The sequence below is a fragment of the Ostrea edulis genome, chromosome 9 (genome assembly GCF_947568905.1).
Source record: "Ostrea edulis chromosome 9, xbOstEdul1.1, whole genome shotgun sequence".
NCBI classification, from domain to species: Eukaryota; Metazoa; Mollusca; class Bivalvia; order Ostreida; family Ostreidae; genus Ostrea; species Ostrea edulis.
The window spans coordinates 72,220,626-72,248,134 of NC_079172.1; the positions used below are offsets into that span (position 1 = coordinate 72,220,626).

At 36.0% G+C, this 27,509-nt stretch overlaps 2 protein-coding genes and 1 pseudogene across 5 annotated transcripts; all 3 read right to left on the minus strand.

The window, feature by feature from the left end:
• Window positions 1-723: 723 nt before the first annotated feature.
• Window positions 724-8,525, minus strand: LOC125659575 (monocarboxylate transporter 12-like; annotated as a pseudogene).
• Window positions 8,526-13,369: 4,844 nt separating this feature from the next.
• LOC130046321 (monocarboxylate transporter 2-like) lies at window positions 13,370-18,087 on the minus strand. The gene is made up of 6 exons (XM_048891285.2): window positions 17,868-18,087; window positions 17,373-17,516; window positions 15,199-15,447; window positions 14,728-15,105; window positions 13,861-13,986; window positions 13,370-13,708 (listed from the first exon to the last, which is right to left on the minus strand). Exons 1-6 carry the CDS (start codon window positions 18,067-18,069, stop codon window positions 13,491-13,493), a joined length of 1,317 nt encoding a protein of 438 aa, XP_048747242.2. The 5' UTR covers window positions 18,070-18,087; the 3' UTR covers window positions 13,370-13,490.
• A 4,513-nt stretch (window positions 18,088-22,600) lies between these two features.
• Window positions 22,601-25,539, minus strand: LOC125659572 (monocarboxylate transporter 12-like). 4 transcript variants are annotated; one of them, XM_056150571.1, is made up of 7 exons: window positions 25,316-25,451; window positions 24,954-25,022; window positions 24,704-24,847; window positions 24,347-24,595; window positions 23,884-24,261; window positions 23,103-23,228; window positions 22,601-22,944 (listed from the first exon to the last, which is right to left on the minus strand). In XM_056150571.1, the coding sequence occupies exons 3-7, from the start codon at window positions 24,819-24,821 to the stop codon at window positions 22,727-22,729; spliced, it is 1,089 nt and encodes a 362-aa protein (XP_056006546.1). In that variant the 5' UTR covers window positions 24,822-24,847; window positions 24,954-25,022; window positions 25,316-25,451; the 3' UTR covers window positions 22,601-22,726. The 4 variants fall into 4 exon arrangements, with proteins under 4 accessions (XP_056006546.1, XP_056006545.1, XP_048747244.2 ...); XM_056150570.1 differs by having other exon boundaries at window positions 24,954-25,029; XM_048891287.2 differs by lacking the exon at window positions 24,954-25,022 and having other exon boundaries at window positions 25,316-25,539.
• Between the last annotated feature and the right edge of the window lie 1,970 nt (window positions 25,540-27,509).

Here is a 27,509-nt window from a genome sequence, read left to right on the forward strand (position 1 = left end):
ATTGTCAAATTCAATATAACGATTTATAAAATCGTTGATATCAAATTAGTAAATAATTCGTGATAACAAATTGCAAAATTAGTAAGAATAGATTAAATAATTTGAAATTATATATTTTTTCATTCAAATTGTCAAATTCAATATAACGATTTATAAAATCGTTGATATAAAATTAGTAAATAATTCGTGATAACAAATTGCAAAATTAGTAAGAATAGATTAAATAATTTGAAATTATATATTTTTTCATTCATTAAAACGGATTTTGATTCATTAAAACAAATTAATACAATTTGTTAAAACGAGTAGTTAATAAAATGTAGTTGGATGAAAATGTCGCAAGATCGGGCACCTGATCCCACCTCTGGTATATTGAGGGGTCCGTGTTTGTCCAACTCTTAAGTTTGTATTCTTTATAGGAGTTATGAGACTGATCACTGTTCGTTATCTTCACCTATTCATCAGTAAAAGTTTTTAAAAATTTGCTGTAATGAATTATGTAATTTAATATAACGAATTTCGAAATTCGTTATTTCAAATTTTGAAATCCGTTATTACGAAGTTTACAAATTCGTTATAACGAATTTAATCCGTTATAACGAATTTTAATGTTTGAAATAACGAATTAAAATCGAAATAACGAATTCTGAAATTCGTTATTTTCAAATTAGAAATATATTTTTGATAGACCCAAAATGGGCTTCCGTACCTGATCAGCAAAGACTACGAAGATATTGTCAATGAGGTTCTCCAGCATATTTTTTTCGGTGAGTCTAGAAAATTTGTGACTGAAAACATGGTAAATTCTGCTGACTTTAAAATTCAATCAACTCAGAAAGAATGAAATACAAATCGTGAAAAAATGCGATAGTTTTTTTTATCCTTATGCCAGACGAGCCCCCAATTCTGTTATGAGTCAAATTACCCCTTAATAACACAACAGAATTTACTAACAAAGATAATTTAAACAATTAATAATATTTATTTACAATTATTGAAAGAAATTTATACAATAACAAAATACCAACTTGCGATCGGCGAATAATAACAATCTACAGTGATTGATAAAATTTAACACAAACCTGTCAATTAAATTCCTGTTAATTCCTTAAATATATATCCGAAAAATGCGTTTAATGCACAATTCGTAAAATGCCTTTTGTTTTTACCAGAGCACAACGTAATCTCCGAAACATTCATAAAAGACACAGTTAAAAAGTAATCAGTGTTATATCATCTTTCTACTGAATTGATAAACATCGAGAAAACAAGAACAATCTAGGTCACAGGTGTCAATCAAATGTAAGTATTACATAATACTGGAAAATGACCTTTGAAAGCACAGTGGAGGGGCTTTAATAAACTTTGAGTTAGTCAAATTTTAAGATTTCATCTTTAATTGCTCACGTGGCACCCGTAACATTGACGTGTTTAGTTTGATCTTTTCAATGCTCGACTTTTCTCCTCCCACTGAAGGAGTCATGATTACAATTCTGCTCAACGTCATTCAATGGCAATCTTTATCTCAACTCTTGAAGACGTTTGTAAACCTGCTGGTTTTTTTTTTTATCCCCGGAACCGCAACACGTATAGGAAATATCATAATGATATTCAGTGGGATATTAGTGCAACGCCCCCTTTGTAGGGAAACTATTCGCCCGCTTTGATCAGGAAAAATACCGAGGATATCTCTGTTGTAATCTTCTATTCATGACGACATGTCTCTGAATTCCAAACGTGTATGTCAATTTTCTTTTAATGTCTTTCTTTGCACTAGAGACAATTATATATGATACAAATATGTTACAGTATGCAGTTATTTTTTCATTGTGACAGTGAGCACAACAGACGGATCTCCATTATCAAGTCGCCACTGGACCTCTGGTTTCTGATACGTCGATGACAAAGACTTCCGGTTTCGGTTCAGGCAATGTTGTCGAGATCTCGTGGGATTGTACATTTCGTGGTGCTTTGTTGGGTAAGTAGAAAGAAAGGACCATAAGGAGAAAGGCTAACGCAGTGATGCCGAAGGTGAAGATGAATTACACGTTGTTGTCTCCAGCACTACGACATACAATATCTGTAATAAAAAAGCATAGTTGTAAAGTGTACCAGCATTCCAATACGAATCCATACTAATCCTGAATCATCACGGCATGTACTCTAAAGCACATATTCAAGCTTGATATTTTAAACAACAATGATAGAGTTGTTAATTATGGTATACACACCTGTGAGAGGAATTCCGATCAAGGATCCGATGCCTTGCTGTAGATAAGCCACAGATAAAGCGCTATCCAATCTGTCAATTCCCATCATCCCAATAATTACCGTGGGGATTTCTGTATGGGTAACTCCTAGAAATAAAAATACGTATTTCAGTGACTTGCTGAATTCAATGACGTGTCAGCTATTATGACGTATTTTGTCGGTCTCCATGTCTTCTTCCTTTAGCCAATTTAACGGTGACCAATGTATTCACTATACGGAACGACAGAAGATTGTTTTTTTTTTCATGATTTAGAATCACACCACCATTTCCAATTTCATCATGTTCAGTGTTTGTCTTCTACCTAAAATCAGGTTAACAGTGATCATTGCATTCACAATCTCATAACTCCTATAAGCAGTGTAAAATAGATAGTTGGGCAAACACGGACCCCTGGACACACCAGAGGTGGGATCAGGTGCCTAGGAGGAGTAAGCATCCCCTGTCAACCGGTAACACCCGCTATGAACCCTGTATCCTGATCAGGTAAACGGAGTTATTGGTAGTCAAAATCAGTATGCCAAGAACGGACTAACAATCGGTATGAAACATGTCAGACAGCATTTGACCCAATGGAGACGTCACCACTGCCGGCGAAGGGCTGCAAAATTTAGGCCTATGCTCTGCGCTTATGGACATTGAGCAGGGAGGGATCTTTATCGTACCACACCTGCTGTGACACGTGACCTGTTTAGCGGTCTCATCCGACGGACCGCCCCATTTAGTCGCCTCTTGCGCAAAATAGAAAGTTGGGCAAACATAGGGGGAATCAGGTGGCTAGGATGATTAAGCATTCCCTGTCGACCGGTCACACCCGCCATGAGCCCCATAAGTTGATCAGGTCAATGCATAAAATGATGCAACTTTTATCATAAAAAATGTGTATACTCCAATGTAGTTGCAGAATTATAGAAGCTTAAACAAACGGACATTGGAAATATTCCGATAGTAGCAGTGTATGCACTTGCATATGTTAGTTGATTGAAAAAAAATGAAAACATACATGTATCTACTGACGCAGTTCTTCATGACATCACACGTTACCTGCACATGAACCAAACAATGCCGAGCAGACTAATATCAGTGGATAGGAGCTGGTGAAGGCTACTGGAAGAGTGGACAGACTCGCCATTAACACCACAATCAGGTATGATCGAATACGAATACTTGGAAACTTTCCCGAGAACCATCCAAATGTTATTCTCGCAACAGAACTTCCGGTTCCCAAGGCTGTTATAAACAGAGCAGACGATTGCTCTGAGAAGCCAAGCTCCAGTCCTTTGATTTGTAGGTATGTAAAAGGAGCGGCGTATCCAATGTTGAAAGCAAGATGGGCCGTTACGTACAAAACAAAATTATACGATTTAAACAGGCTAAAGTCGAAGAATTTCGTCATGGATACGCTTTGTTCTGAAGAAAAGAAACAACTTGAAATTTGTAAACGTGCTTTGAGATTAAAACTACAGATTTCGAAAATTAAGTATCAAAGATTTGCAATTACCCCGGAGTTTAGATGCATTCGGTTTGGATAGACAGGACAACACCATCCCATTCAAACAAACAGCCGAACACAGAAGGAAGCTTCCGTTTGTACCAAACGTCGTGAGCAAGTAAACATAAAATGGCGGGAAACTTAACATACCAATTCCAATCCCAGAGAACGCTATTCCGTAAGCGAGAGGTAGCCTCTTCACAAAATATCCTTTGAGTATCATTGTGATGGAGAAAAGAATTATATTTGAGCCAATTCCTGTCAATTTCAGCAAATAATTATCATTAAATATTCACTGCTCCAAATTATTACAATTCTTGTGAAATTCAATAATCTATTCATTATGTATAATTTGATATTTCCACAGTTACTATTTTAACACGGTGAAAATAACAAAAGTGATATTATCACAATGCGAAAATAATAATCAGAACTAATGAATTGCTGGAATATTCTCCTGCGATATTTACAGCTCCATGATCACGTACACTTGTGTTGATATCTAAATTATGTTTTATATTCAGGTAGACAAAATAGAATTGTGTCAACATTGTGTAATTGTTACATATACCTTTCTCATATTTCTTAAGGTGCTTCATTTTCTGCGCAATATTTTTGTGTACGTCGAAGAAAAGACAATTAAAAGGGGTGAAAGAAACACCGATGAAAATGTAAGAAGAAAAAAATTTGATGTTTTGTTGTTGCATATAAAAGTTATTTCACTGGTGAGACAGGATAATTCTTTAACATACATTTTTACGAGTGCTTCACACTCGTGAAAATATATATCGCTTTAAATCCTGTCTCAATAATGAAATCAATTTCTATATCCTACAACAAAACAATGAATATCATGCAATTTATATATATATATATATATATATATATATATCACTCTTAAACTTTTGAATTCTGTTTCAAAGTCATTTCACTTGTTTTGAATGAACATCAGATATTGTCTTCGTATTATTTATTTTACCCTCCATTATGACTTCTCTATGGGAAACGGAATAACTTATCTTCCATGAAGATTTGTGGAAGATAAATGTCGTCAAAATTAAGATTGTTTAAGAAATTAATCTAAAATAATCAAATATATATGTGAGTTAATTCACAAAATACTCTATACATATATATACCGGTTGGTCTACGATGGGTGGGTCTAAATGTAGTCCGGGAAATATGTCCCGGAACATATACCCCCCCCCCCCCGATGTCCGATATTAATATTCGCCGATTTATCGTTATATTATAGTTTTTCTTTAAATATCTTACTTAATATGTTTTAAAGCGATCACTAAGAGTCTTAATTGTGAATGTGGCGTATGAAAATTGCCTAATTATTTAATAAATGGCTGCTGTTATTTATTCCTTAGAATGGAAAGGTAGTCCCGAAAATTTTACGAAGAAAAGGCATTTCCGGCTTTTGTTTTCGCCTCGTTTATGTCTAAAACACTTATGATCTTTAAATATTGTACCCTGTTGATAATCCTAAGACACCCTTATTACTGGTTATTTTATAGGATTACACTGATTAATATAGTAAACGCTCTTTATCCTTTATCGACACCAAATCCAATAACGCAAGTTAAAGACTTTGACCATTCAATTTCAATGCTCATAATTTACACTTGTTGTAAATTGTATCACGTTATATATCAGTTATAATTAAATTTCCTGACTAAACGTGCACTTCAAAACATTTACCTAGCTATTCATAAAACGGGTTCAAACTGTCACACGTTGTTCCGGTATTATGTTTAGACTAGTCTTGTCGGGGCAACCATCGAAACGATGCCTCATAAAAAGAAGGACGAGTATTCATATAACATGTTGAATATTTAGTAAATCCTTTTGTTCTGATATCAAACAATATCTAAGCAAAATCAACAGCAAATTAAAACACATTAAAAACTTCATTTTAATTATTAACGAGGCGAAAACAAAAACCGGAAATTCGTTTTCTTCATAAAATCTTAGGGACTACTTTTACACCCCAAAGAATAAATAAAAGTCATTTGTTAAATGATTCGGCAATTTCCATACACCAACGTCACAATGAAAATTCTTGGTGATTGTCTTATAACACACTTAGTAAGATATTTGAATAAAAACCAACGTATAACGATAAATCACGCAGTTAGGTTAAGGGCTTCCATAGTTAAATGCACAATAATCATGGGGTGAAATTGCACCTCAAATCACAGGTACCATTACACTTGTCAGGGCCGTAAATTACATGGAGGCGGAGGAGGCAGCTGCCTCCTCCAACTTTTGGGCCAAAAAAAAATAATTAAAATTTAAAGTTCATTAGAATTTATGTTGTTTCCAATAACTAAGAACATGATACCTCCCTTAAAAAGCATTCCAAATCTTTCTTTTAGAATGAGTTAGTCAAGTAACATCTTAGAAGGCCCTAGAATCAAGGATTTTGCACGAAACGTGTTCAGTATGCACAAAATGTGCTCAGCGTCTGGGGGCCTGGGCGGCCCCCAGACCCCCGCCTAATTTCCTGCCTCCTCCAAATTGAAGGTTAATTTACGGCCCTGCTTGTTACGGCTAAACACTGAAACGATACTACCCATATGTTGACTGTGATTGGGCTACCGTAAATTCCCCTCATGGTAATTTCCCGTGACGTCACTTAAATATCACGGTAACACTTTATTTTTGGAAAACAGCAAGAGGCCCTACTTGTGAACAAAAGTTCAGTTTCATGCGGGTAACCAGCTGAATTTTTATTGATATTCTCAGAAAAAAATAAAAATCCTTAACATGAAAAGTGTTGAAAGCAAATGCATACTCGAACTAACTGTAATTTAACAACATATCAACAGTCATCAGCGAATTACCGGGGTTGTCCACATTTGTTTATATATCATACCGTTAATATACAAGGCAAAAATTGCTCACCGCACTTTCCAAACGCATAAATATATCTAGATTATATAGCAGAAAAAATCATATTGTTTTTTTTTTTTATAGCAGATGAACCTGAACTTTGCCGCAGTTTCTGTAGTATGAGATAATTTATGAACATGAGGGGATTTTTTATTCAGATTAGGGGCGATTTGAAGGTCATAATATAATATGAATATCGCCTTCGTGCATACTTTATCTTAAAAATGGAAAATGATTTGATATCATAAAGGAATAATATATATTATATATATATATATTCATTTGACAAGATATATTTTCACGTATACAGCTTATCACTTGATAACAGTTGTAAATAACGACAAAATATTATGACATTTTCCCCGCGATACAACTATCAGAACATGTACGCTGTGACATACTTTTTCATTGTGACGTCATATGGTGCGAAGTGCACAGAGGTACATTTATAACAACACTGTGATTTTTCTCGGATAGCCTTAACTCAGCTGCGCAGCGAACATCAATATCGGAAAACGCGGGACATATGCCCGGACTACATTTACACCCACCCGTCTACGATGCAACAGAACAAATTTGATTTCAAACGATTCGATTTTAGTATCGGAAGACTTATCCTAGTATTAGATGAACCAATTGATGTCCAATAAGTCGGATAAAGGGAAAAGCCTGCAGAGAATCTGCATTAATGCGAGCAGAGAAACGGTACCAAAAGCATTGTCAATACGATTTATCACCATCATCATTTTATTATTATTGTCATCAAAGTGGAATTAATCGCTGATACAATGAAATTAATTGTTCGCGTGTTCTTTTTTTAAAAAGTTTATTTATCTAGATATGGAAAGTGCGCCACTGAAATTGACCCCTTGCAATTTATACAAACTTTAAGTCTTAGAAATAAATGTTTGTTCCGTATATACATACAAATAGGAGGTCCATAATAAGGAAAGAGACATGTATAATATACATGTACAATTATTGCATGAAAGATAGGGAGATAATATACGTATGTCTCTGCCAAGGATAAACTATCAAAGCGAAACGCTTATTTCCAATGCAATCCTTTCAATGCACAGATTTTGATGCTAGGGGCTCATTATTTCTTAAAGTTAATAGTAGATTGATATGCTTTGAAACGAAAGCTACTAGCTGAGTATCTAGCGTTTCAACCAAAATTGTCGCATACTCACCAGGGAGAACTCCTAAACACAAAATCAGCACCGGAACTGACGAGGTGAAGAAAGCACAGAAAAAACCAAAACTGATCATAATATTTCCTATTATGGCAAGTACTCTGCATGGTATGATCCTCGTTAAAACGGACACAATGGGTGCTGGAACACAATTGGAACATTTTTATACGCAGAAAAAGAAATTTTAAAATGCGAACAAAATCAAAAAATTAAAAGGTATAGTTTGCATTAAGAAAGTTCGAATATTGAAATTTCAGAATTTATATTCTAAAGTATTTCCTATTTTTGATTTTCCCATATCATCGTAAGCAGCTGCAGTTCTGTAGATATGAAGACATGACTCCTGATACCATATCCCAAGTTTTACTAACATGGAACTATTAGACTGTAGCTAAATTGTGAGTTATTCTATCAGAGTATAATACAATGGTATTGAAAATTGCTTGATAACTAATTGCTTATACGTACAAACGAGCGTGCAGAGTCCAGAGAGTAGAGACCCGATCCAGCCAATCACAGAGAGGTCAACAGATTTTGTCCTCATCAGTTCTGTGTGGATTATTCCAGATGAACTCTGTAACCTTGCAAAAATGAGGACGTTAACAAACAACACGAGCACCACGATCCAACCATACCCGCCCTCACCGGGGCTTTCATGCTGCGTCATCACTCAGTAAACTATTAAGCATCTGAAACTTCCCGATTTTCTTTATTGTTAAGGTCTTCTATTTCAATGGGAAAGTTAGTGGTTTCTACTCTTTCTTAGCCTTCTCATTTAAATTTCTTGAGACTACTGCGTTTTTTCACATCATTTTATCAAGGAAGGTGTGTCATAATATGGTCCTGATTTCGTATTTCACTAAAAAATGAATTGCCGTTTCCACAGTATCATATCATTTCAGGGAGAACCATGAAAGGAGAAGATAACAAACAATGATCAATCTCATAACTCCTATAAGCAATACAAAATAGAGAGTTGGGACAACAGGGACCCCTGGAGACACGAAAGGTGGAATCAGGTGCTAAGGAGAAATAAGCATCCCCTCTCGACCGGTCATATCAGCCGTGAGCCCTACCGGTATATCTTAATTAGATAAACGGAGTTATCCGTAGTCACAATCAGTGTGCCAAGAACGGTCTAACAATTTATCTAGTTTGCCAATACAACCTATCAGCGAGTCAAATGCTGTCTGACTGTTTCATACCGATTGTTAGGCCGTTCTTGGTACACTGATTGTGACTATGGATAACCCCGTTTACCTGATCAGGATACAGGGCTCACTGCGGGTGTTACCGGTCGACAGGGGATGCTTACTCCTCCTAGGCACCTGATCCCACCTCTGATGTGTCCAGGGTCTGTGTTTGCCCAACTATCTATTTTGTATTGCTTATAGGAGTTATGAGATTGATCACTGTTCGTTATCTTCACCTTTCATTTAACCATCGAGCTTGTATCTATGCTGGTGGACAGTCTGTCCCCGAGGATACTTGTCGCTCGATACATGTTCCTTCATGAATATACACAATAACGAAACAATACTGTCTGAGACGTCGCCCAATATAAAAAGGTGTCGATCACTCTGTGGAGTGTATAAGGAACACAGGCTCCTACAGATCGTTTGGTGTCCCTCGGATTATCCTTCGAGATATCAAAGATTTCTCTTATATACAATCGACAGATTGTCAGCTTTGATACAGAAACCAAAATTCTGTTACCCAAATTAAAGACTGTTCCTTTAAGAGATATTTTTGATAATTCCTTTTCAGACCCCATGTGCTCAATATCAAAATGCTCTACAAAAAATGGCAAAATCTGTGATATACTGATCACTAGAAATTCATTTAGTAATAATCTCACTGTACGTAGTTTCTGTACCAAAACTTTTGATAATTTGACTTAGAAATCTAACGTTGTCTACGCCATTGCGTGTAACCTGTGTGGTTTAATTTATATTGGAGAAACCAAGGGTTCACTTAATGTAAGGTGAAGATAACGAACAGTGATCAATCTCAAAACTACTATAAGCAACACAGAACAGGCAGTTGGGCAAACACGGACCCCTGGACACACCAGCGGCGGGACCAGGCGCCCAGGAGGATCTGGGCATAAATTTCAAATAAATAATGGTTGTAACCAACTTCTTTTCAAGCATTTTAATGCACCAGATCACTCCATCTTGTCCATGAGGGAAAGTATTTTGGAACAAAAATTACCATCACACAAACAATCCAACATTAAGCACCACTTTTCGTATACAACGAGAAGATCACTGGATCATGACCCTAGGCACTGTATTTCCATGTGGATGCAATGACAATGTATATGATGTGGGGAAATTTGACTAGTCCACAAGGAAATAACGTGAATGTGATGGGACTCTTTCCTAATACTCAAAGACGGAAGCGCAGTCATGGACATATTTTATATAAAAGACCAAGTATAAATGATGTCAGGTTTGATTCACGTTTACCTTACGTCAACAGACAATTAAGTCCACATCATATTCGTACAAAACTTTACTCTGTTTCATTGAGAGTTTTACATACGTTATTTGAAGAAGCTATAGCTAGTCTATACTTGAATTTTTCAACACCTGAATATAGACTGAACTGTATGATTATGGATGTTGCCTATCACCGGCTCTTTAAACCAGCACGGGTCATGGATGGTATTCCTTCCAAATCATGCCGCCAGTTCCTTAAGCTCAAATTTACAAACAAAGGAATAGAAAACGTCGACATAAGCAACATTCTTCGTCATAAAACGGTTCAGTCGTGTATTCCAACTTATTTCAAATTCAAGTCTACACTCTGCATGTCCCACAGCTATACTTCTACTATTGCATCCAAACTTTTTAATTATAAACTTTGCCGTGCCTAGATACAATCTAATTAAAATTATACTTGTATTTCCGCTCCTCTACAAGCATTGAAGCATATCGTAGAGGAGCGGATATACAAGTGTAATTTTAATTAGATTGTGTTTAGATATAGATCATCTTATACGTAATCTACCAACGTGTTCTTGTTCTTCACATTCTTTTAACTATAGTCCAGCTGGACATGGCATTACTGATGATGTTGATATAGTTGAAAATGAGGACCTCAAATCACTTATTCTAAAAGGTCCTAAATACAGAGAACCTCGGTCTTTTAATTGGCGACAGAACTTTATCTCTATTTTTAACTCTGTCAAAGATTACGCCAGACGATGGGCAAAATAGGAAAAAGAACTTGATACATTGTCAAAATGGGTTAAAAAACATAATAGGAATATTAAAATCCCACATTAGACATATTAAAACAATAGTACGTACCATCTATCCTTCTGTGTTTAAAAAATCAGAAGTGATAAAAGAATTAAATAGGTTACATGAGGAATATATGTTTTGGTTTCAGCGGACGAAACTAGTAACAACATTGTCTTTATTTGTAAGGCTCATTATTACAACTGTATTTTAAACGAACTTGGCATTAATGCCACTTTTGGTAATCGTACTTATGCTCCATCTGCCTTTTTAAAAGATGAAATTCTTCAAAACCATGCTTGAGTTTTAAATACATTTGATATCCCAGTCAATGGGTTGAATGAAGATGAGTTACCGTACCTATACTGGATTCCTAAACTACATAAAAGCCCTTACAAAGATACATTTCTGGATAAGTGCTCTACCAAGCTCCTCACGAAAATATTAATGGCTGTGAAGTAGAAACTCCAAACTTACAGTGCGACTACATATGCCAGAAGTGATGTTAATCAAATGTGCATTCTAAAAACTTCTAAAGAACTTTTTAGTAAACTTGAAATCGCAAAACCTTTCCCAAGTCAATAACATCAAAACCTGAGACTTTTCAACACTATACACAACCATTCCTCACGATAGATTAAAGACTAGACTTTTTGATTTCATAGACAGTTGCTTCTTCAACAAAATTGGAAAAAGGAAATATTCATATCTAGTGCTCAGTCATCCAAAACCTGACTTTGTTAAACACCACTCTGATTCCGAGCAAAAGTACTCTGAAGTTAACATAAAAATATATAAAGTTCCTCATTGACAACAACATCGTGGCATTTTGTGATCAGGTCTTCCAAAAGTCTGTTGGAATTCCTATGGTCACGAATTGTGCTCCTTTGTTAGCTGACCTGTTTTTATATTCATATGTAGCAAAATTTATTCAAAAACTTCTACGTGAGAAGAAAAAATCTCTTGCTGTGGCCTTCAATTCGATATTTAGATATTTCGACGACGTTTTGTCTATTATCAATAATAACTTTCATTCATATGTCGAATCGATATATCCCTGTGAGCTCGAAATAAAAGACACCACAGAGTCGTCCACTTCTGCTTCATTCTTAAATATTTTATTGAAAGTAGACAACCGCAAACTGACAACTCAACTGTATGATAAACGGAATGATTTCAGCTTCTCTATCGGTAACCTTCCATATTTATGTAGCAATATTCCATTATTACCTGCAAATGTTGTTTATATCGCTCAACTGATTCGATATGCAAGAGCTTGTTCTGCGTATAGTCAGTTTTTAAATCGAGGCAAGCTATTGACAAACAAGTTGATGGTTCAGAGGTTTCAACAATGTCGATTGAAGTCAGTATTTCGCAAATTCTATGGTCATTATAACGATCTAGTTCGTCAATACAACTTATCATTGGGTCAAATACTGTCTGACATGTTTCATACCGATTGTTAGACCGTTCTTTACACACTGATTTTGACTACGGATAACCATGTTTACCTAATCAAGATATAGGGCTCACGGCGGATGTGACCGGTCAACAGTGTATACTTGTTTGGCATTCATTAGTAAATAAATTAGCAATGGAAAAGAAAATTATTTTATCCATAAACTAATCAATAGATATTCAATAAAATCAATCAGGTTGGTGGTAGTCCATAATTATTTTAAAGTGCACATTTACAAAACAACAAAAATACATCATTTATCTGCTATGACTTCTAAAAACTAAAACCGTCTGAAGCCAAAACAATTTTCGAGGCCAAAACTGAGGCCAGGCCAGGCTTTATAGTCTGCTATGCTTGGACATACCAAACCCAAAGCGAGGACGTACTTCAAAATGACCCTTGTAGGCAGTGAAAGACCTTTCATGGAATTTGAGTTAGACATTTTTTAAAATACACATGTAGTTCATCTTTAGCTGCTCGCAGGGTAGCCATGACATTGAGGTGTTTAGTTTGAGCTTAGAACTTCACCACTTTCCCCCTCACACTTAGGAAACATGACATTTGAAATATGACCGCGCGAGTTCGATTCATACGCTGATGACAATCTTTATCTCAACTTTTCAAGTTATTTGAACACCTGCAGTTTTATCCTTCATCCTCGGAATCGCAAGAGGTATAGAGAAAATTACTCGGATGTAAAGTGCAACACCCTCTCTGTAATGAATATATTCATGCGCTTTGATCAGGAAAAATACTGAGGACATCTCATTTGTCTTTTTATATTCACAACGATGACTTCCGAACATGTATGTCAATTTTTATTTGAATGTCTTTCTTTGCATTAGAGACAGTTAGAAATAGTACAAATGAGTTACAGTTATTTTTTTCCATTGCAATATTGAACACAACAGACGGATCTCCATTATCAAGCCGCCGCAGGACCTCTGGTTTCTGATACATCGATAACAAAAACTTCCGGTTTCCGATCAGGGAATTTAGTCAAGATCTCGTGGGATTGTACATTCCGTGATGGTTTGTTGGGTAAGTAGAAAGAAAGGACCATAAGAAGAAAGGCTAACGCAGTGATGCCGAAGGTGAAGATAAAGGATATGTTGTTGTCGCCAACACTACGACATACAATATCTGTAATAAAAAAATCATAGGTGTAAAGTGTACCAACATTCCAATACGAATCCATACTAATTCTGAATCATCATGACATTTACCCTAAAGCACATATTCAAGCTTGATATTTTAAACAACAATGATAGAGTTGTTAATTGTGGTATACACACCTGTGAGAGGAATTCCGATCAAGGATCCGATGCCTTGCTGTAGATAAGCCACAGATAAAGCGCTATCCAATCTGTCAATTCCCATCATCCCGATGATTATCGTGGGGATTTCTGTATGGGTAACTCCTAGATTGAGAAAGAAAATGTATTTCAGTGACTAACGAAATTCAAAGAAGTATCAGCTACATGTATTATGACATTTTTGTCAGCCTTCATGCAAGTTGAGCGAGTCCTTGGTTGACAACGATCTCGGTAATCCTGGAATGAGTCTAGCACACAGCTGCAAATTGATGCAAAATAAATAAAATAATATAATCTTACACCCAGCGTATGTTGTATAACATGTGGATACTCACGTCTCCAGGTTACAATTAATGCAATAAGAAATGTAAACCGTGCTTGTCTTCTACCTTACGCCAGGTTAACGGTGACCAGTGTATTCACTATAGGAGGCTAAAAAAGACAAAAATACACCCCTCTATTTTTGGTTATTTAGAATCACCCCACCATTTCCAATTTCATTTTTGTTATGAGACCATTCCTAAGGAAACAAAAAGAAAATAAAAATTGATGAATTCATTGAAACCATTAACCGAATGCACAAAATCTCTCATTATTGTTTCTGTTCGAAATGATGCAGTTATTATCATATTTTGAAAATACGTGTATACTCCAATATTCTCTTCAAAATGAGGCCGTTAATATCATAAAATAATATGTAGATTCCGATATGGCTGTTGAGGAAAAGTTACTGAAGTTTAAACAAACGGACGCTGGAAATATTCCAATAATACATTACATGTTCGTGTGTATCTGAGTTTATTAGAATTGAAAGCATACATGTATCCTCATGATAGCACATGTTACCTGCACATGAACCAAACAATGCCGAGCAGACTAATATCAGTGGATAGGAGCTGGTGAAGGCTACTGGGAGAGTGGACAGACTCGCCACTAACACCACAATCAGGTATGATCGAATACGAATTCTTGGAAACTTTGCCGAGAACCATCCAAATGTTATTCTCGCAACAGAACTTCCGGCTCCCAAGGCTGTTATAAACAGAGCAGACGATTGCTCTGAGAAGCCAAGTTCCAGTCCTTTGATTTGTAGGTATGTAAAAGGAGCGACGTTTCCTATGTTGAAAGCAAGGTGTGCCGTGACAAACAAAACGAAATTATAGGAATTAAACAGGCTGAAGTCGAAGAATTTCGTCATGGATACTCTCTGTTCCGGTGTCTTTCCTGAAGTAAAGGAACAAGTTGAAATTTGTAAACGTACTTTGAGATTAAAACTACCGACTTTAAAACTTTAAAGTATCAAACATTTGCAATTACCCCGAAGTTTAGATGTATTCGGTTTGGCTAGACAGGACAACACAATGCCATTCAAACAAACAGCCGAACACAAAAGGAAGCTTCCCTTTATTCCAAATGACGAATGCAAGTAAACGTAAAATGGCGGAAAACTTAACATGCCGATTCCCGCACCAGAGAACGCTATTCCGAAAGCGAGAGGCAGCCTCTTCACAAAATATCCTTTGAGTATCATTGTGATGGAGAAGATAATGAGATTCGAGCCAATTCCTGTCAAAGTCAATAAACAATTATCATTAAATATTAAATATAGGTACGAATTGTGTCCCTTTGTCAGCTATCCTGTTTTTATATTCTTATGAAGCAGAATTTATTCAAAAACTTCTACTTGAGAAGAAAATATCTCCTTGCGTGACCTTTAGATATATCGACTTCGTTTTATCTATTTAAGAATAATAAATTTCATTCATATCTATTGCTATTGATTCATTTCATTCATGCATGCATACCTGAGTATAAAATTTTAACTTGCACAGATACCTTGATTCATTGTTTAAACTTGACCAAAATAATCATTGCATCATGATAAATCGAATGTAAGTTTTTTATGCAGGAGTTTTGAGTTTTATTTTATCATATACACTGTAGATGTACTAAGTCGTTATAGAGCTTTATTCAATCAAACACACACAGGTACAATGACGAACATGATGAACGTACCTACAATTGGGAATTACGTGTGCATCTGCACTAATGCAGATCTCTATCTCTCTGGGGGAAATATTTGGACATACCAGAGAGCTACAAATCCACCCCTTATAAGAATATTCGATTTACGGCGCAGATCGCTGTATTCTTGCGTCATAATATAAAAAAAATCCTACCATATTTTCCCAATATATTTATGTCCAAACATTTATTAAAGCCGCATGTGAACCGAGAACTCATATTTCGTTTGTAGAAATAGCCATGTTAGGTAGTAGTGAATTCGAACCCCGTTGATTTTTATATCTATTCATTCTATCCCATATGAAGTACGTAAATATTGAAAATTAATCCTAGTACGTTATGAAAGCCATAAGTCTTGTCCCAGTCTCCGATTAATCTTTTCATTACTGCCATATAAAAACAGAGCTTGGAGGGATGGAACTGGAATTATTTCATCTAAGATATTTAACAATCAAGAGGCCCACAGCATAGCATTGAATAAGATATATGCGATTTAAATGGTTTACATATAAACACTAAATATTAGTACCCAGTTTGGCCCCGTACTGGAGTCAGAACGTCTACTCCGGATATCATGTAATTTACAATTTCGGTAGAGGCCTTCCAGCTCTACATGACCAGATCAATGTTTTCAGTTTTTCTTATAGATGTGAGGAAGCTTTTTTAACATTGGCCAATGTTTGCTCCATCCTTAAGGTCCCGGGGGTGCAAAAGTCCTGAAAGTTATACTTTATACCCCCTTGTCCCGTAGATCCTTCATACCAAATTTGAAAAAATAAAAAAATAAATAACAATTATTAGGAAGAAGTTAAGAATGGTCAAGCGTTCACGCACGGCGCACGACGACGGATGCTGACGAATTGCATTGGGTCAGGTGACCTAAAATATTTATGGGGATATTAGGTCACATTGACTGTAATTGTCAGCCCATCTCGCAAAAGTCCAACTACGATTACGATTGAGAGAAAATACATGAGGTTAAAATCAAAATTAATTAGGATTAAAATTAATTATCAAAATCAATTACTTATAAAATTAATTATTAAAAATTATTGAAATGCTAATAAAGTGATGATTATGATAAAAGTAATTAGGAAATTAATCTAAATTTATGAAATCTGTATTTGAGCTCATTATTCATACGTGTATAACGGTTGGACTACAATGTAACTGATTAAATTTAATTTTTTAAAAACGAATCGAATTAATTCACTGAAACACTGCAGAAACTTAGGTATGAATATGGATCCTGCCAACTTCATGTTTCAGCAAGATTCCGAAATATTTGTTTTTTTTATTTAAGTTTATTTACCTAGATGTGGATACAGTAACTGCGCCATTGACAACGTCCCTTTAAAAAATATAGGTCTTCCCTAAAGTTAATGAAAAATTAATATACCAATGAAACTTATTTATAGCTTCGGACTGGGTATCTACCTTTTCAACCAAAATTATCGCATACTTACCAGGGAGAACTCCCAAACACAAAATCAGCACCGGAACTGAAGAGGTGAAGAAAGCACAGAAAAAACCAAGACTGATCATGATATTTCCGATTATGGCAATCACTCTGCATGGTATGATCCTCGTTAAGACGGACACAATGGGTGCTGGAACATAATAAGGACATTTTTGTACATGGAAAAAGAAATTTTGAAATGTTAACAGAATAAAAAATAAAAAGGTATAGTTTGCTTTAAGAAAGTTTGAATGTTGAAATTTCAGAATTTATATTCTAAAGTATTTAATATTTTTGATTTTTCATTTAATCGTAAACAGCTGTAGTTCTGTAGATCCTTCGTTGTAAAAATGGAGACATGGCACCGGATACATATATACCAAGTTTGACTAACATGGAGCTATTCAACTGTAGCTAAATTGTGAGTTATTCTATCAGAATATTCTACATCCATATTGAATACTGTTTGACAACTAATTGCTTAGCAGGTTAAAATACTCACATGAGATTGTGCAGAGTCCGGTGAGTAGAGAACCGATCCAGCCAATCACAGAGAGGTCAGCAGATGTTGTCCTCATCAGTTCTGTGTGGATTATTCCAGATGAACTCTGTAACCCTGCAACAATGAGGACGTTAACAAACAACGCGAGGACCACTGCCCAACCATACCCGCCCTCTCCGCGGCACTCGTGCTGCGTCATCATTCAATAAACTATTAAGCATCTGGTCCTATGGAGTTTGCTTATATACTGCACACAGTGCATGCTCTGAAATATATCACAGGATTTAAAAATGAGTGACTTTACATATTCATGATCCACAAATATAGTTAGGAAGCTTGGGCTTGGTTTTACTTTGTATTTTCTTCTTCGAAACGGAGGGCATGTTTTATTCTCCCTTTACTTTCTATTATCATTAGATTCATCCGTTTTCAATGGAAGACTCCCTAATTTTTCTTTATCGTTAAGGTCTTCTTTCTTAATGGAAGACGTCATTATGATTGTGGTTCTACTATTTGCTAGCATTCTCATTTAATGTAAAACTTATATGATACTCAACCGAAATGTTTGAAACCCGAAATAACAATGAAGTTTTAGAGCTATTATAGGAGGAAACAGTGTGCCAAAAATATGGAGTCAAATTCGTCTAAGGATAAGAGGGAGATAATCCTTAATTTTGAAATGAATTTCTAAATTAAATTAAATATACATCCGTATTTTCAAGCTAGTAACGAAGTACTTAGTATTTAAATATCTGAAACTATGATGTCCCGTGTCTCAGTAGGTGTGACACGCTAAAGAACCCCCACTGTTCAATGGCCGAAAGCGCTGAGCCTAAATTTGTAGACCTTCACCGGTCTTTGTGACGTCTACATATGAGTGGAAAATTCGATCGATCGATCGAGAGATCGATCGATCGATCGATCGATCGATCGAGAGAGAGACGTTAAAGAAGATACAATCAATCAATCAATCGGAAACTACAGCGTGATTTCACATCATTTTATCAAGAAAGTTGTCTCATGGCATGGTCCTGATCTGTCCAAGAAATTTTACTGCAAAAATGTATTTCCATTACCGCAGTATCGCATAGCAAGGAAAACCACGGAACTTGTTCGGATGATAGATAATTGCTTGTAAATGTGCAAAATGAGGCCCATTTTTTTTCCATCAAAATGTTTGTTAGGAACTGGACGTGATTTTTGAAAGTCTAACTTTTCAGGTTTTTGTTTCAGATCTAATTCTGTAAACTTTCAAATCCGTTAGATCTTCAGTTAAAATTGATCTATATTTTTCTTTTTGATGACATTACTTTCGGTTTTGTGATATAGCACAACTTGAATATTTGTTCGATAGCATTGTCAAAAATTTAAATGAATACTTGAAACGTTCAGAATGATAGTATGATAACACAAATGTTGAATTTACTGGGTGATTGTAAATTTCGGAATTACAAAATAATAATAAATGCAATATTGTTCTATAAAATATAGTAAAGCGACACATCCTTGGAAAGGTCTTGTTGTGAAGAACAGGTGACTCCAGAGTGGAATGAATCAGCTGTTGAAGTCCAAATTGAAAGTGCTAGATAGTGACGTAATACAATACTGGGAAGCTTAAGGTTTGTACATTTATAAATAGTAAATGGTCACCCAGAGAATTGGGTGGGCTTGGGACATATATTTTGAAGTGTATGAATTCGTCACCCTGGGGATGGGGTGGACAGGATTTAGTCAAAATCCAAAGTTTCAGAACGATAGCCGTATAGATTTGGGGAAATTTTCACAAGAAGTGTAAGGATTTCTAAAATGGTTACTAGGACGTGATGTGGGTAAGGGCTGATGCTGAATTTGTGTTGGTATCTTAGTTCGTAGGTCCTTAGAAATTGATGAATGATTTTCTCATGAAATGTTGGATTGTGTTAAGTATTATTGGTTTGAAAGCTTCGACCGAAAACTGTTGTCATCTTCACAACCAACCTCGAGGATCGAGACTAGAATTCGGCGATTTTCACGCTAGACGTAACCTATCGATTTAAATTGAATGGGAATCAGAACATCACTACTTTAAAATGAAACTTGGAACCAATGACCTTCCATAATATGTGCATTGCATGCTTACTTCTCCTAGGCACCTGAACCCACCTCTGGTATATCCAGGGATCCGTGTTTGCCCATCTCTTTATTTTGAATGGCTTATAGGAGTTACGAGATGGATCACTGTTCGTTATCTTCGCCTTTCATGTACATAATTTTTATGTAGGAAATTTGATAAGAAATTGCAATTTTTTGGTGAATTTGTCATGTGATCTTGTACCAGGGTTATAACACGCTTATGACACAACAATTTACGTAAATGAGACAGATATTCATAATTTATGTATATAACAATATTGATATTTTTGTGTCATCTTATTTGACTTGAGGCTTAAGGATGCGTAAACAACAATATTGAAAGCCATTTCCTTCTCGTGCGCTCCCTAGTGGCGAACAGTTTGAATCCCGCGATTGGTTCTTCTGAGCGCTACCCGTTTAAGTTAGAAACTCTAGTATATTGTGTGAGTGTAAATGATTGCTGGTGATGTTAAACCATGATTAACAACTATCGAATTTATAGCTGTCAAATTAGTTTACAAATGGAAAATATCCCAACTACTATTATGATTTGAAATCAAAAAGTATCATTTACATATGTTAAACATAGTTTATCTACATGAAAGGTGAAGATAACGAACAGTGATCAATCTCATAACTCCTATACGTAATACAAAATAGATAGTTGGGCAAACACAGACCCCTGGACGCACCAGAGGTGGGATAAGGTGCCTAGGAGGAGTAAGCAACCCCTCTCGACCGGTCACACCCGCCGTGAGCCCTATATCCTGATCAGGTAAATATGTAAATACATGTAATAAAACCAAAACCTTTTGTTAAGATATTTTGAGTTTGATGAACCCATTTTTTATTTGTTAATTATAAGCATATAGTTATTTCCTGTATAGCAGAGAAACAGTCAAAACTACTGTCCCTCTGTTGTGTGGTAGACCCCATACACTATTGCCCCGAGGCCACAGGAGTTGCTGGATCGTTGTACTGGCATTTCCAGTTCTAGCTTTCATGTCTGTTTCTGTTCTTCATTACAGATCCAATATAATACCAAGGTACGTAAAATGATTATATTCGTTAATTCTCTCGCCTTCCAGGTTTAACGAAGCATCTGGTGCTGAGTCTGATCTCAATATCTTTGACTTCTCTCTCTCTCTCTCTCTCTCTCTCTCTCTCTCTCTCTCTCTCTCTCTCTCTTTTGTTTCTTAATCTTACCTGTACCAACGTTTCTAGAACTCTGGTCATTTCTCCTGCATTTAACATGATATGTGAAAGGAATGCCAGATCGTCTGCAAAGTCTTGGTCAACTATTTGGGCCCATGATGTTTATTGAATTCTTATTTTCTGTGAATGATTTCATTATCCAGTTTTGTTCAATATTTCATTTATTCAATGTTTCATTATATCATATACATAATTTGTGGAAATGCGCACCCGGTGTATCAAAATTGGTACCGTATAAGTTTTACATCAAAAGGTTTTAATTCAATGTAATATTAAGCAGTTATCAACGTATCAATGTTTTTAGCAACCATAAATCGACATGATTTCATCCATTTTTAAACGTATATGTAACTGTTTGGAGTTGAAAAAATATTGAAGTTTTAACGTTGCTTCAACTTCATATGCACTTGGAGAAGAACGTTTTTCATCAACCACAAATCGACCCAATTTCAACCAATTTTCAGTGGGTATTTAACGTTGTTTGAAGTAGAAAATGGTGAAATTTCAATGTTGCAATGCAGGCAAGAGAATACTAATAGTTTTATAAATGAAAAATAATTTGCATTTAAATAAGGAAATTTTCTATATGCATAGGATTGATAAATGCTCTTTTCATTCAAGTAATGCGAGATGAATATGAATAACAATATAGATGAAGCGGGACGCGTGAAAACTAACTGAAACTTTGTGCCATGAAATGATTGTACATACAAAAACTAGAAGTGATCATATACAGAAGAAGCTCTTGCGTATCGAATCAGTTGAGATATAAACACTATACGCAGGTGATAATGGAATATTGCTACATAGATATGGGAAGTTAACGACGGAGAAGCTGAAATAATCCCGTTAATCATAAAGTTGAGTCATGAGTTTGTCGTTCATACATATTTTAAATAAAATAGTTAAGTATGAAGCAGAAGTGAGTTGTTGATCGTTATCTTCACCTTTCATTGGACATACCAAAAGCAAAGGTGTGGACATACTGGAAGATGACCCACGTAAGCACATTGAAGGGGATTTGATCGATTTTGAGTTAGACATTTTTTTAAATTTCACCTTTAAGTGCTCACATGGTAGCCGTGGCATTGACATGTTTAGTTTAAGCTTAGCATTGCACGACTTTTCCCCTCATATGTAAGGAGTGAAGGTGGTATTTTAAATAGGACCCCATGACTTTGCTTCATACGTTCTACGCCAGTCAATGACAATCTTCACCTCGATTTTAACACCTGTCGTTTTCTGTCCTTGGAACCGCAACACGTATAGGAAAATCACTAGGGTGTGAAATACAAACCCCCTTTGAAATAAATATATTCATGCACTTTGATCAGGGAAAATACTGCGGATGTCTCAGTGGTATTTTTTTATTCATGGCAATATAACTCTGAATTCCGAATATGTACATGTATATCAATCTTTATTTTAACGTTTTTCTTTGCATTAGATACAGTTATATATGATATAAATATATGACAGTATGAAGTTATTTTTTCATTGCAATATTGAACACAACTGACGGATCTTCATTATCAAGCCGCCGCTGGACCTCTGGTTTCCGATGCGTCGACCACAAAGACTTCCGGTTTTGGTTCAGGGAATTTTGTCGAGATCTCGTGGGATTGTACATTTCGTGGTGCTTTGTTGGGTAAGTAGAAAGAAAGTACCATAAGGAGAAAGGCTAACGCAGTGATACCGAAGGTGAAGATGAATGACACGTTGTTGTTTCCAGCACTACGACATACAATATCTGTAATAAAAAAAAGCATAGGTGTAAAGTGTACCAGCATTTCACTACAAATCCACACTAATTCTGAATTATCTCAATATGTATTCTACTCCACATATCAGAAATTCAAACTTTTTAAATATTTTAAATAACAGTGATAGATTTGTTGTTATACACACCTGTGAGAGGAATTCCGATCAAGGACCCGATGCCTTGCTGTAGATAAGCCACAGATAAAGCGCTATCCAATCTGTCAATTCCCATCATCCCGATAATTATTGTAGGGATTTCTGTATGGGTAACTCCTAGAAAAAGAAAATCTATTTCAATGACTCGCTGAATTCAATGACGTGTCAGCTATTATGACGTATTTTGTAAGCCGTCATGCAAATTGACCGTGTCCCTGGTTCACAGCGATCACAGTATTCCTGGAACAGCTGCTGATTGATGCAAAAAATAAGATAAGATAATCTTACACCCAACGTATGTTGTATAACATGTGGATACTCACGTCTCCAGGTTACAATTAATGTAATAAGAAATGTAATCAGCGCTTGTCTTCTACCTTACGCCAGGTTAACGGTGACCATTGTATTCACTAGAGGAAGCTAAAAGAATTTAATTATTTATTTTATTATTTAGAATCACCCCACAATTTCCAATTTCCTTATGGTTTGAGACCATTCCTAAAAACAAAAGAAATTCAAAATTGATGAATTCATTGAAACCATTAACCGAATGCACAAAATGTCCAATTTTTTTCTCTCTTCAAAATGATGCAATTATTGTTATAAAAATACGTGTATGATCCAATATGGTTGTAGAGTCAGAGTTACATAAGCTTAAACAAACGGACATTGGAAATACTCCAATAGCAGTAGTGCGTGTGTATCTTAGTTTATCCGAATTGAAAACATACATGTATCTATTGACGCGGTTCTTCATGACATTACACGTTACCTGCACATGAACCAAACAATGCCGAGCAGACTAATATCAGTGGATAGGAGCTGGTGAAGGCTACTGGAAGAGTGGACAGACTCGCCATTAACACCACAATCAGGTATGATCGAATACGAATTTTCGGAAACTTTGCCGAGAACCATCCAAATGCTATTCTTGCAACAGAACTTCCGGCTCCCAAGGTTGTTATAAACAGAGCAGACGATTGCTCTGAGAAGCCAAGTTCCAGTCCTTTGATTTGTAGGTATGTAAAAGGAGTGGCGTTTCCAATGTTGAAAGCAAGGTGTGCCGTGACAAACAAAACGAAATGATACGATTTAAACAGACTGAAGTCGAAGAATTTCGTCTTGGATACGCTTTGGTCAGGTGTCTTTTCTGAAGCAAAGAAACAACTCGAATTTGTAAACGTGGTTTGTGATTAAAACTATTTCAAAATCAAGTATCAAACATTTGCAATTACCCCGCAGTTTAGATGCATTCGGTTTGGATAGACAGGACAACACCATGCCATTCAAACAAACAGCCGAACACAAGAGGAAGCTTCCGTTCGTACCAAATGACGTGTGCAAGTAAACGTAAAATGACGGGAAACTTAACATGCCAACTCCAATACCAGAGAGAGCTATTCCATAAACAAGAGGCAGCCTCTTCACAAAATATCCTTTGACTATCATTGTGATGGAGAACACAATGAGATTCGAACCTATTCCTGTCAAATTCAATAAACAATTATCATTGAATATTCACTGCTCCACATTATTTCATTTCTACAGTGAAATGCTATAATTTATTAATTGTATAGAATTTGCATAGTTACCGGGAATAACTCCCAAACACAAAATGAGCACCGGAACTGACGAGGTGAAGAAAGCACAGAAAAAACCAAGACTGATCATGATATTTCCGATTATGGCAAGCACTCTGCATGGTATCATCCTCGTTAAGACGGACACAATGGGTGCTGGAACACAATCAGGCCACTTTTATACGTGGATAAAGAAATCTTTAAAATATAATGAAATTATAAATGCATCAAGAAAGTTCGAATGTTAAATTTTCAGATTTACCTTTTCAAGGATTTATTAATATTCTTTCAGTTTTCCATTAAAATCGTACGTAGCTGCAGTTCTGTAGATCTGTTGTCTTAAAAATGAGAACATTGCAACGAGTACCACATTCGAGTTGTATTAAAAGGCAATCTGATTAAAATCATATCCCATGATCCGCTCACATAGATAGCTATACTACTAGTATAGCGATCTGCGTGAGCGGATAATAGGATCTGCTTTTAATCAGATTGATTAAAAGGGAGCTCCTGAACTGTAGCTGGACTGCGAGAGGAAAACACCATAATTTTCCTATCAGAGTATTATACATGTATATTGATTATTGTTTGATAACTAATTGCTTATCAGGTTAAAATACTCACATGAGATTGCGCAGAGTCCGGTGAGTAGAGAACCGATCCAGCCAATCACAGAGAGGTCAGCAGATGTTGTCCTCATCAGTTCTGTGTGGATTATTCCAGATGAACTCTGTAACCCTGCAATAATGAGAAAGTTAACAAACAACGCGAGCACCACGATCCAACCATACCCGCCCTCTCCGCGGCACTCGTGCTGCGTCATCGCTCACTAAACTATTAAGCATCCGATTCTATGGGGTTTGCCTATATACTACATACGGTGTGTGCTCAGAATATATCATAGGATTTGCAAAATGAGTGACTTTACATATTCATGATCAACAAATATTGTTCGGGAGCATATGATTGGTTTTACCTTGTTTTTTCTTTTTCGAAACGGATCGGAGGGCATGTATTGTTTTCCCTTTACTTTGTATTATCATTAGGTTCACCCGTTTTCAACGGAAGACTCACTAATTTTCTTGTTAAGGTCTTCTGTTTTATTGGAAGGCGTTATCGAGGTTGTATTTTTTCTTAGTGATTACATAATTATTGTATCTTTATTTAATTTTCGGTACACCCTGCGTGTTTTCACGTCATTTTTAAAAATCAAGGAAGTTGTGTTACGGTATGTTTCTGATCTGTCTAAGAAATTTAACTCAAAAATATATTTTCGTTTTCGCAGTATCGCATTATTTAGAGATTTGACAATACACTGAATCATGAAACTTTCTCGGATGATAGATAATTGCTTGTAAATATGTGAAATGAGAGCCGTTTTCTTTATCCACATTTTTGCTAAAAAATCGGAAGTGGTTGTTAAGAGTCATAACTTTTCATGTTTTTGTTTCAGGGTGAGTTTTATAAAGTTTCGAATCATTTGATAACTTTTAAAGTGATGACTTTAAGGGGTATTACATATGATAGTGACGGCGACCATTGTTTCTCTCAAAATCTCTCATTGGCATAGGAATATATATTTATGCCTAATATGAGGACTGTTCAATATATAATGTGTATTGTGCGATATATCAAAAGCATTCCACGCAAATAGTGCAATGAATATTACATTCCTTCAAAGTATTATCTGCGGTTTGAAATACATAATTTCAATCTCTGAATCCATTTCTGAAACGCGTCACGGTACCCTGATTTAGGTAGACCTCTGAGGCACTGACTGATGGCTGAGCCAAGGGCTTGTCGGGACTTGTAACGACAACCAGATAATAACTTTTTAAGTTTTGGAAAAAGGAAAAAGTCGCATGGGGCTAGATCTGGAGAGTACGGTGGGTGTGGCAAGACGGTAACCTTCTCCTACTTCAAAAATTGTTTCACAAACTCAGATGTACGTGATGGAGCATTATCATGAAGTAGACGAACATGCCTAAATCCTGACACAGGGCGTCGTTTATGATAATATTTCTTGAGCGTTTTTAGTATAAAATCTCGGTAATACCGACCTGTAACACTTTTGCCCTTCGACACCGAAATCGCATGCGAGGAATAAGCATATTACGCAATAAAGAACCTTCTTTGTGCTTATGGTTCTTTTGACAACTACAGGCCTTCTACCGGGTTTATGTAGTAATATTTTGTTTCCAATTTTTCTTACTGTTTAGAAATAGTGGACCCATCTTTCGTCACCAGTAACAATGTTTGCAAGTTGTCTTTGATTGAATTTGGGAAACATTTTGAGGAATTGCTTAGCGGTTTGTACTCGTACCCGTTTTTGGTCATCTGTCAATATATGCGGTATCCACCGGGCATCTTTCGTACTTTCAAAATACGCTTCAAAATGAAATGCACCCGCGATAGCCATATGCCAACAGCTTTGACAATATCACGAATCGTGTATCTGCCATCACTTTCAATTATTTCCCTGACTTTTGAGACATTTGTCTAGCCTGTTACAGTCACAGGTCGGCCAGATTTTGCTGTATTTTTGACGGACTCTGTGTCAGTCAGAAATTTCTTTCTCCACCTACGAACTGTCTCATAAGATACCTTATCAGACCCATAAACTTCTCCCAATTCAGTAAAAATCTACATTACCGAATAACCGAGTTTTGTGTGAACTTTCATTTAAGCTCTAATTTCCTCAATATTCTCAATCGTTTCCCAACCATTTTTACAACAGTGATCATCGACTGACTCTATTGAAATTACTATAAGTTTAAAAATAGGATCGTGTTTATACCGTTGGAAAGGTAATGAACAG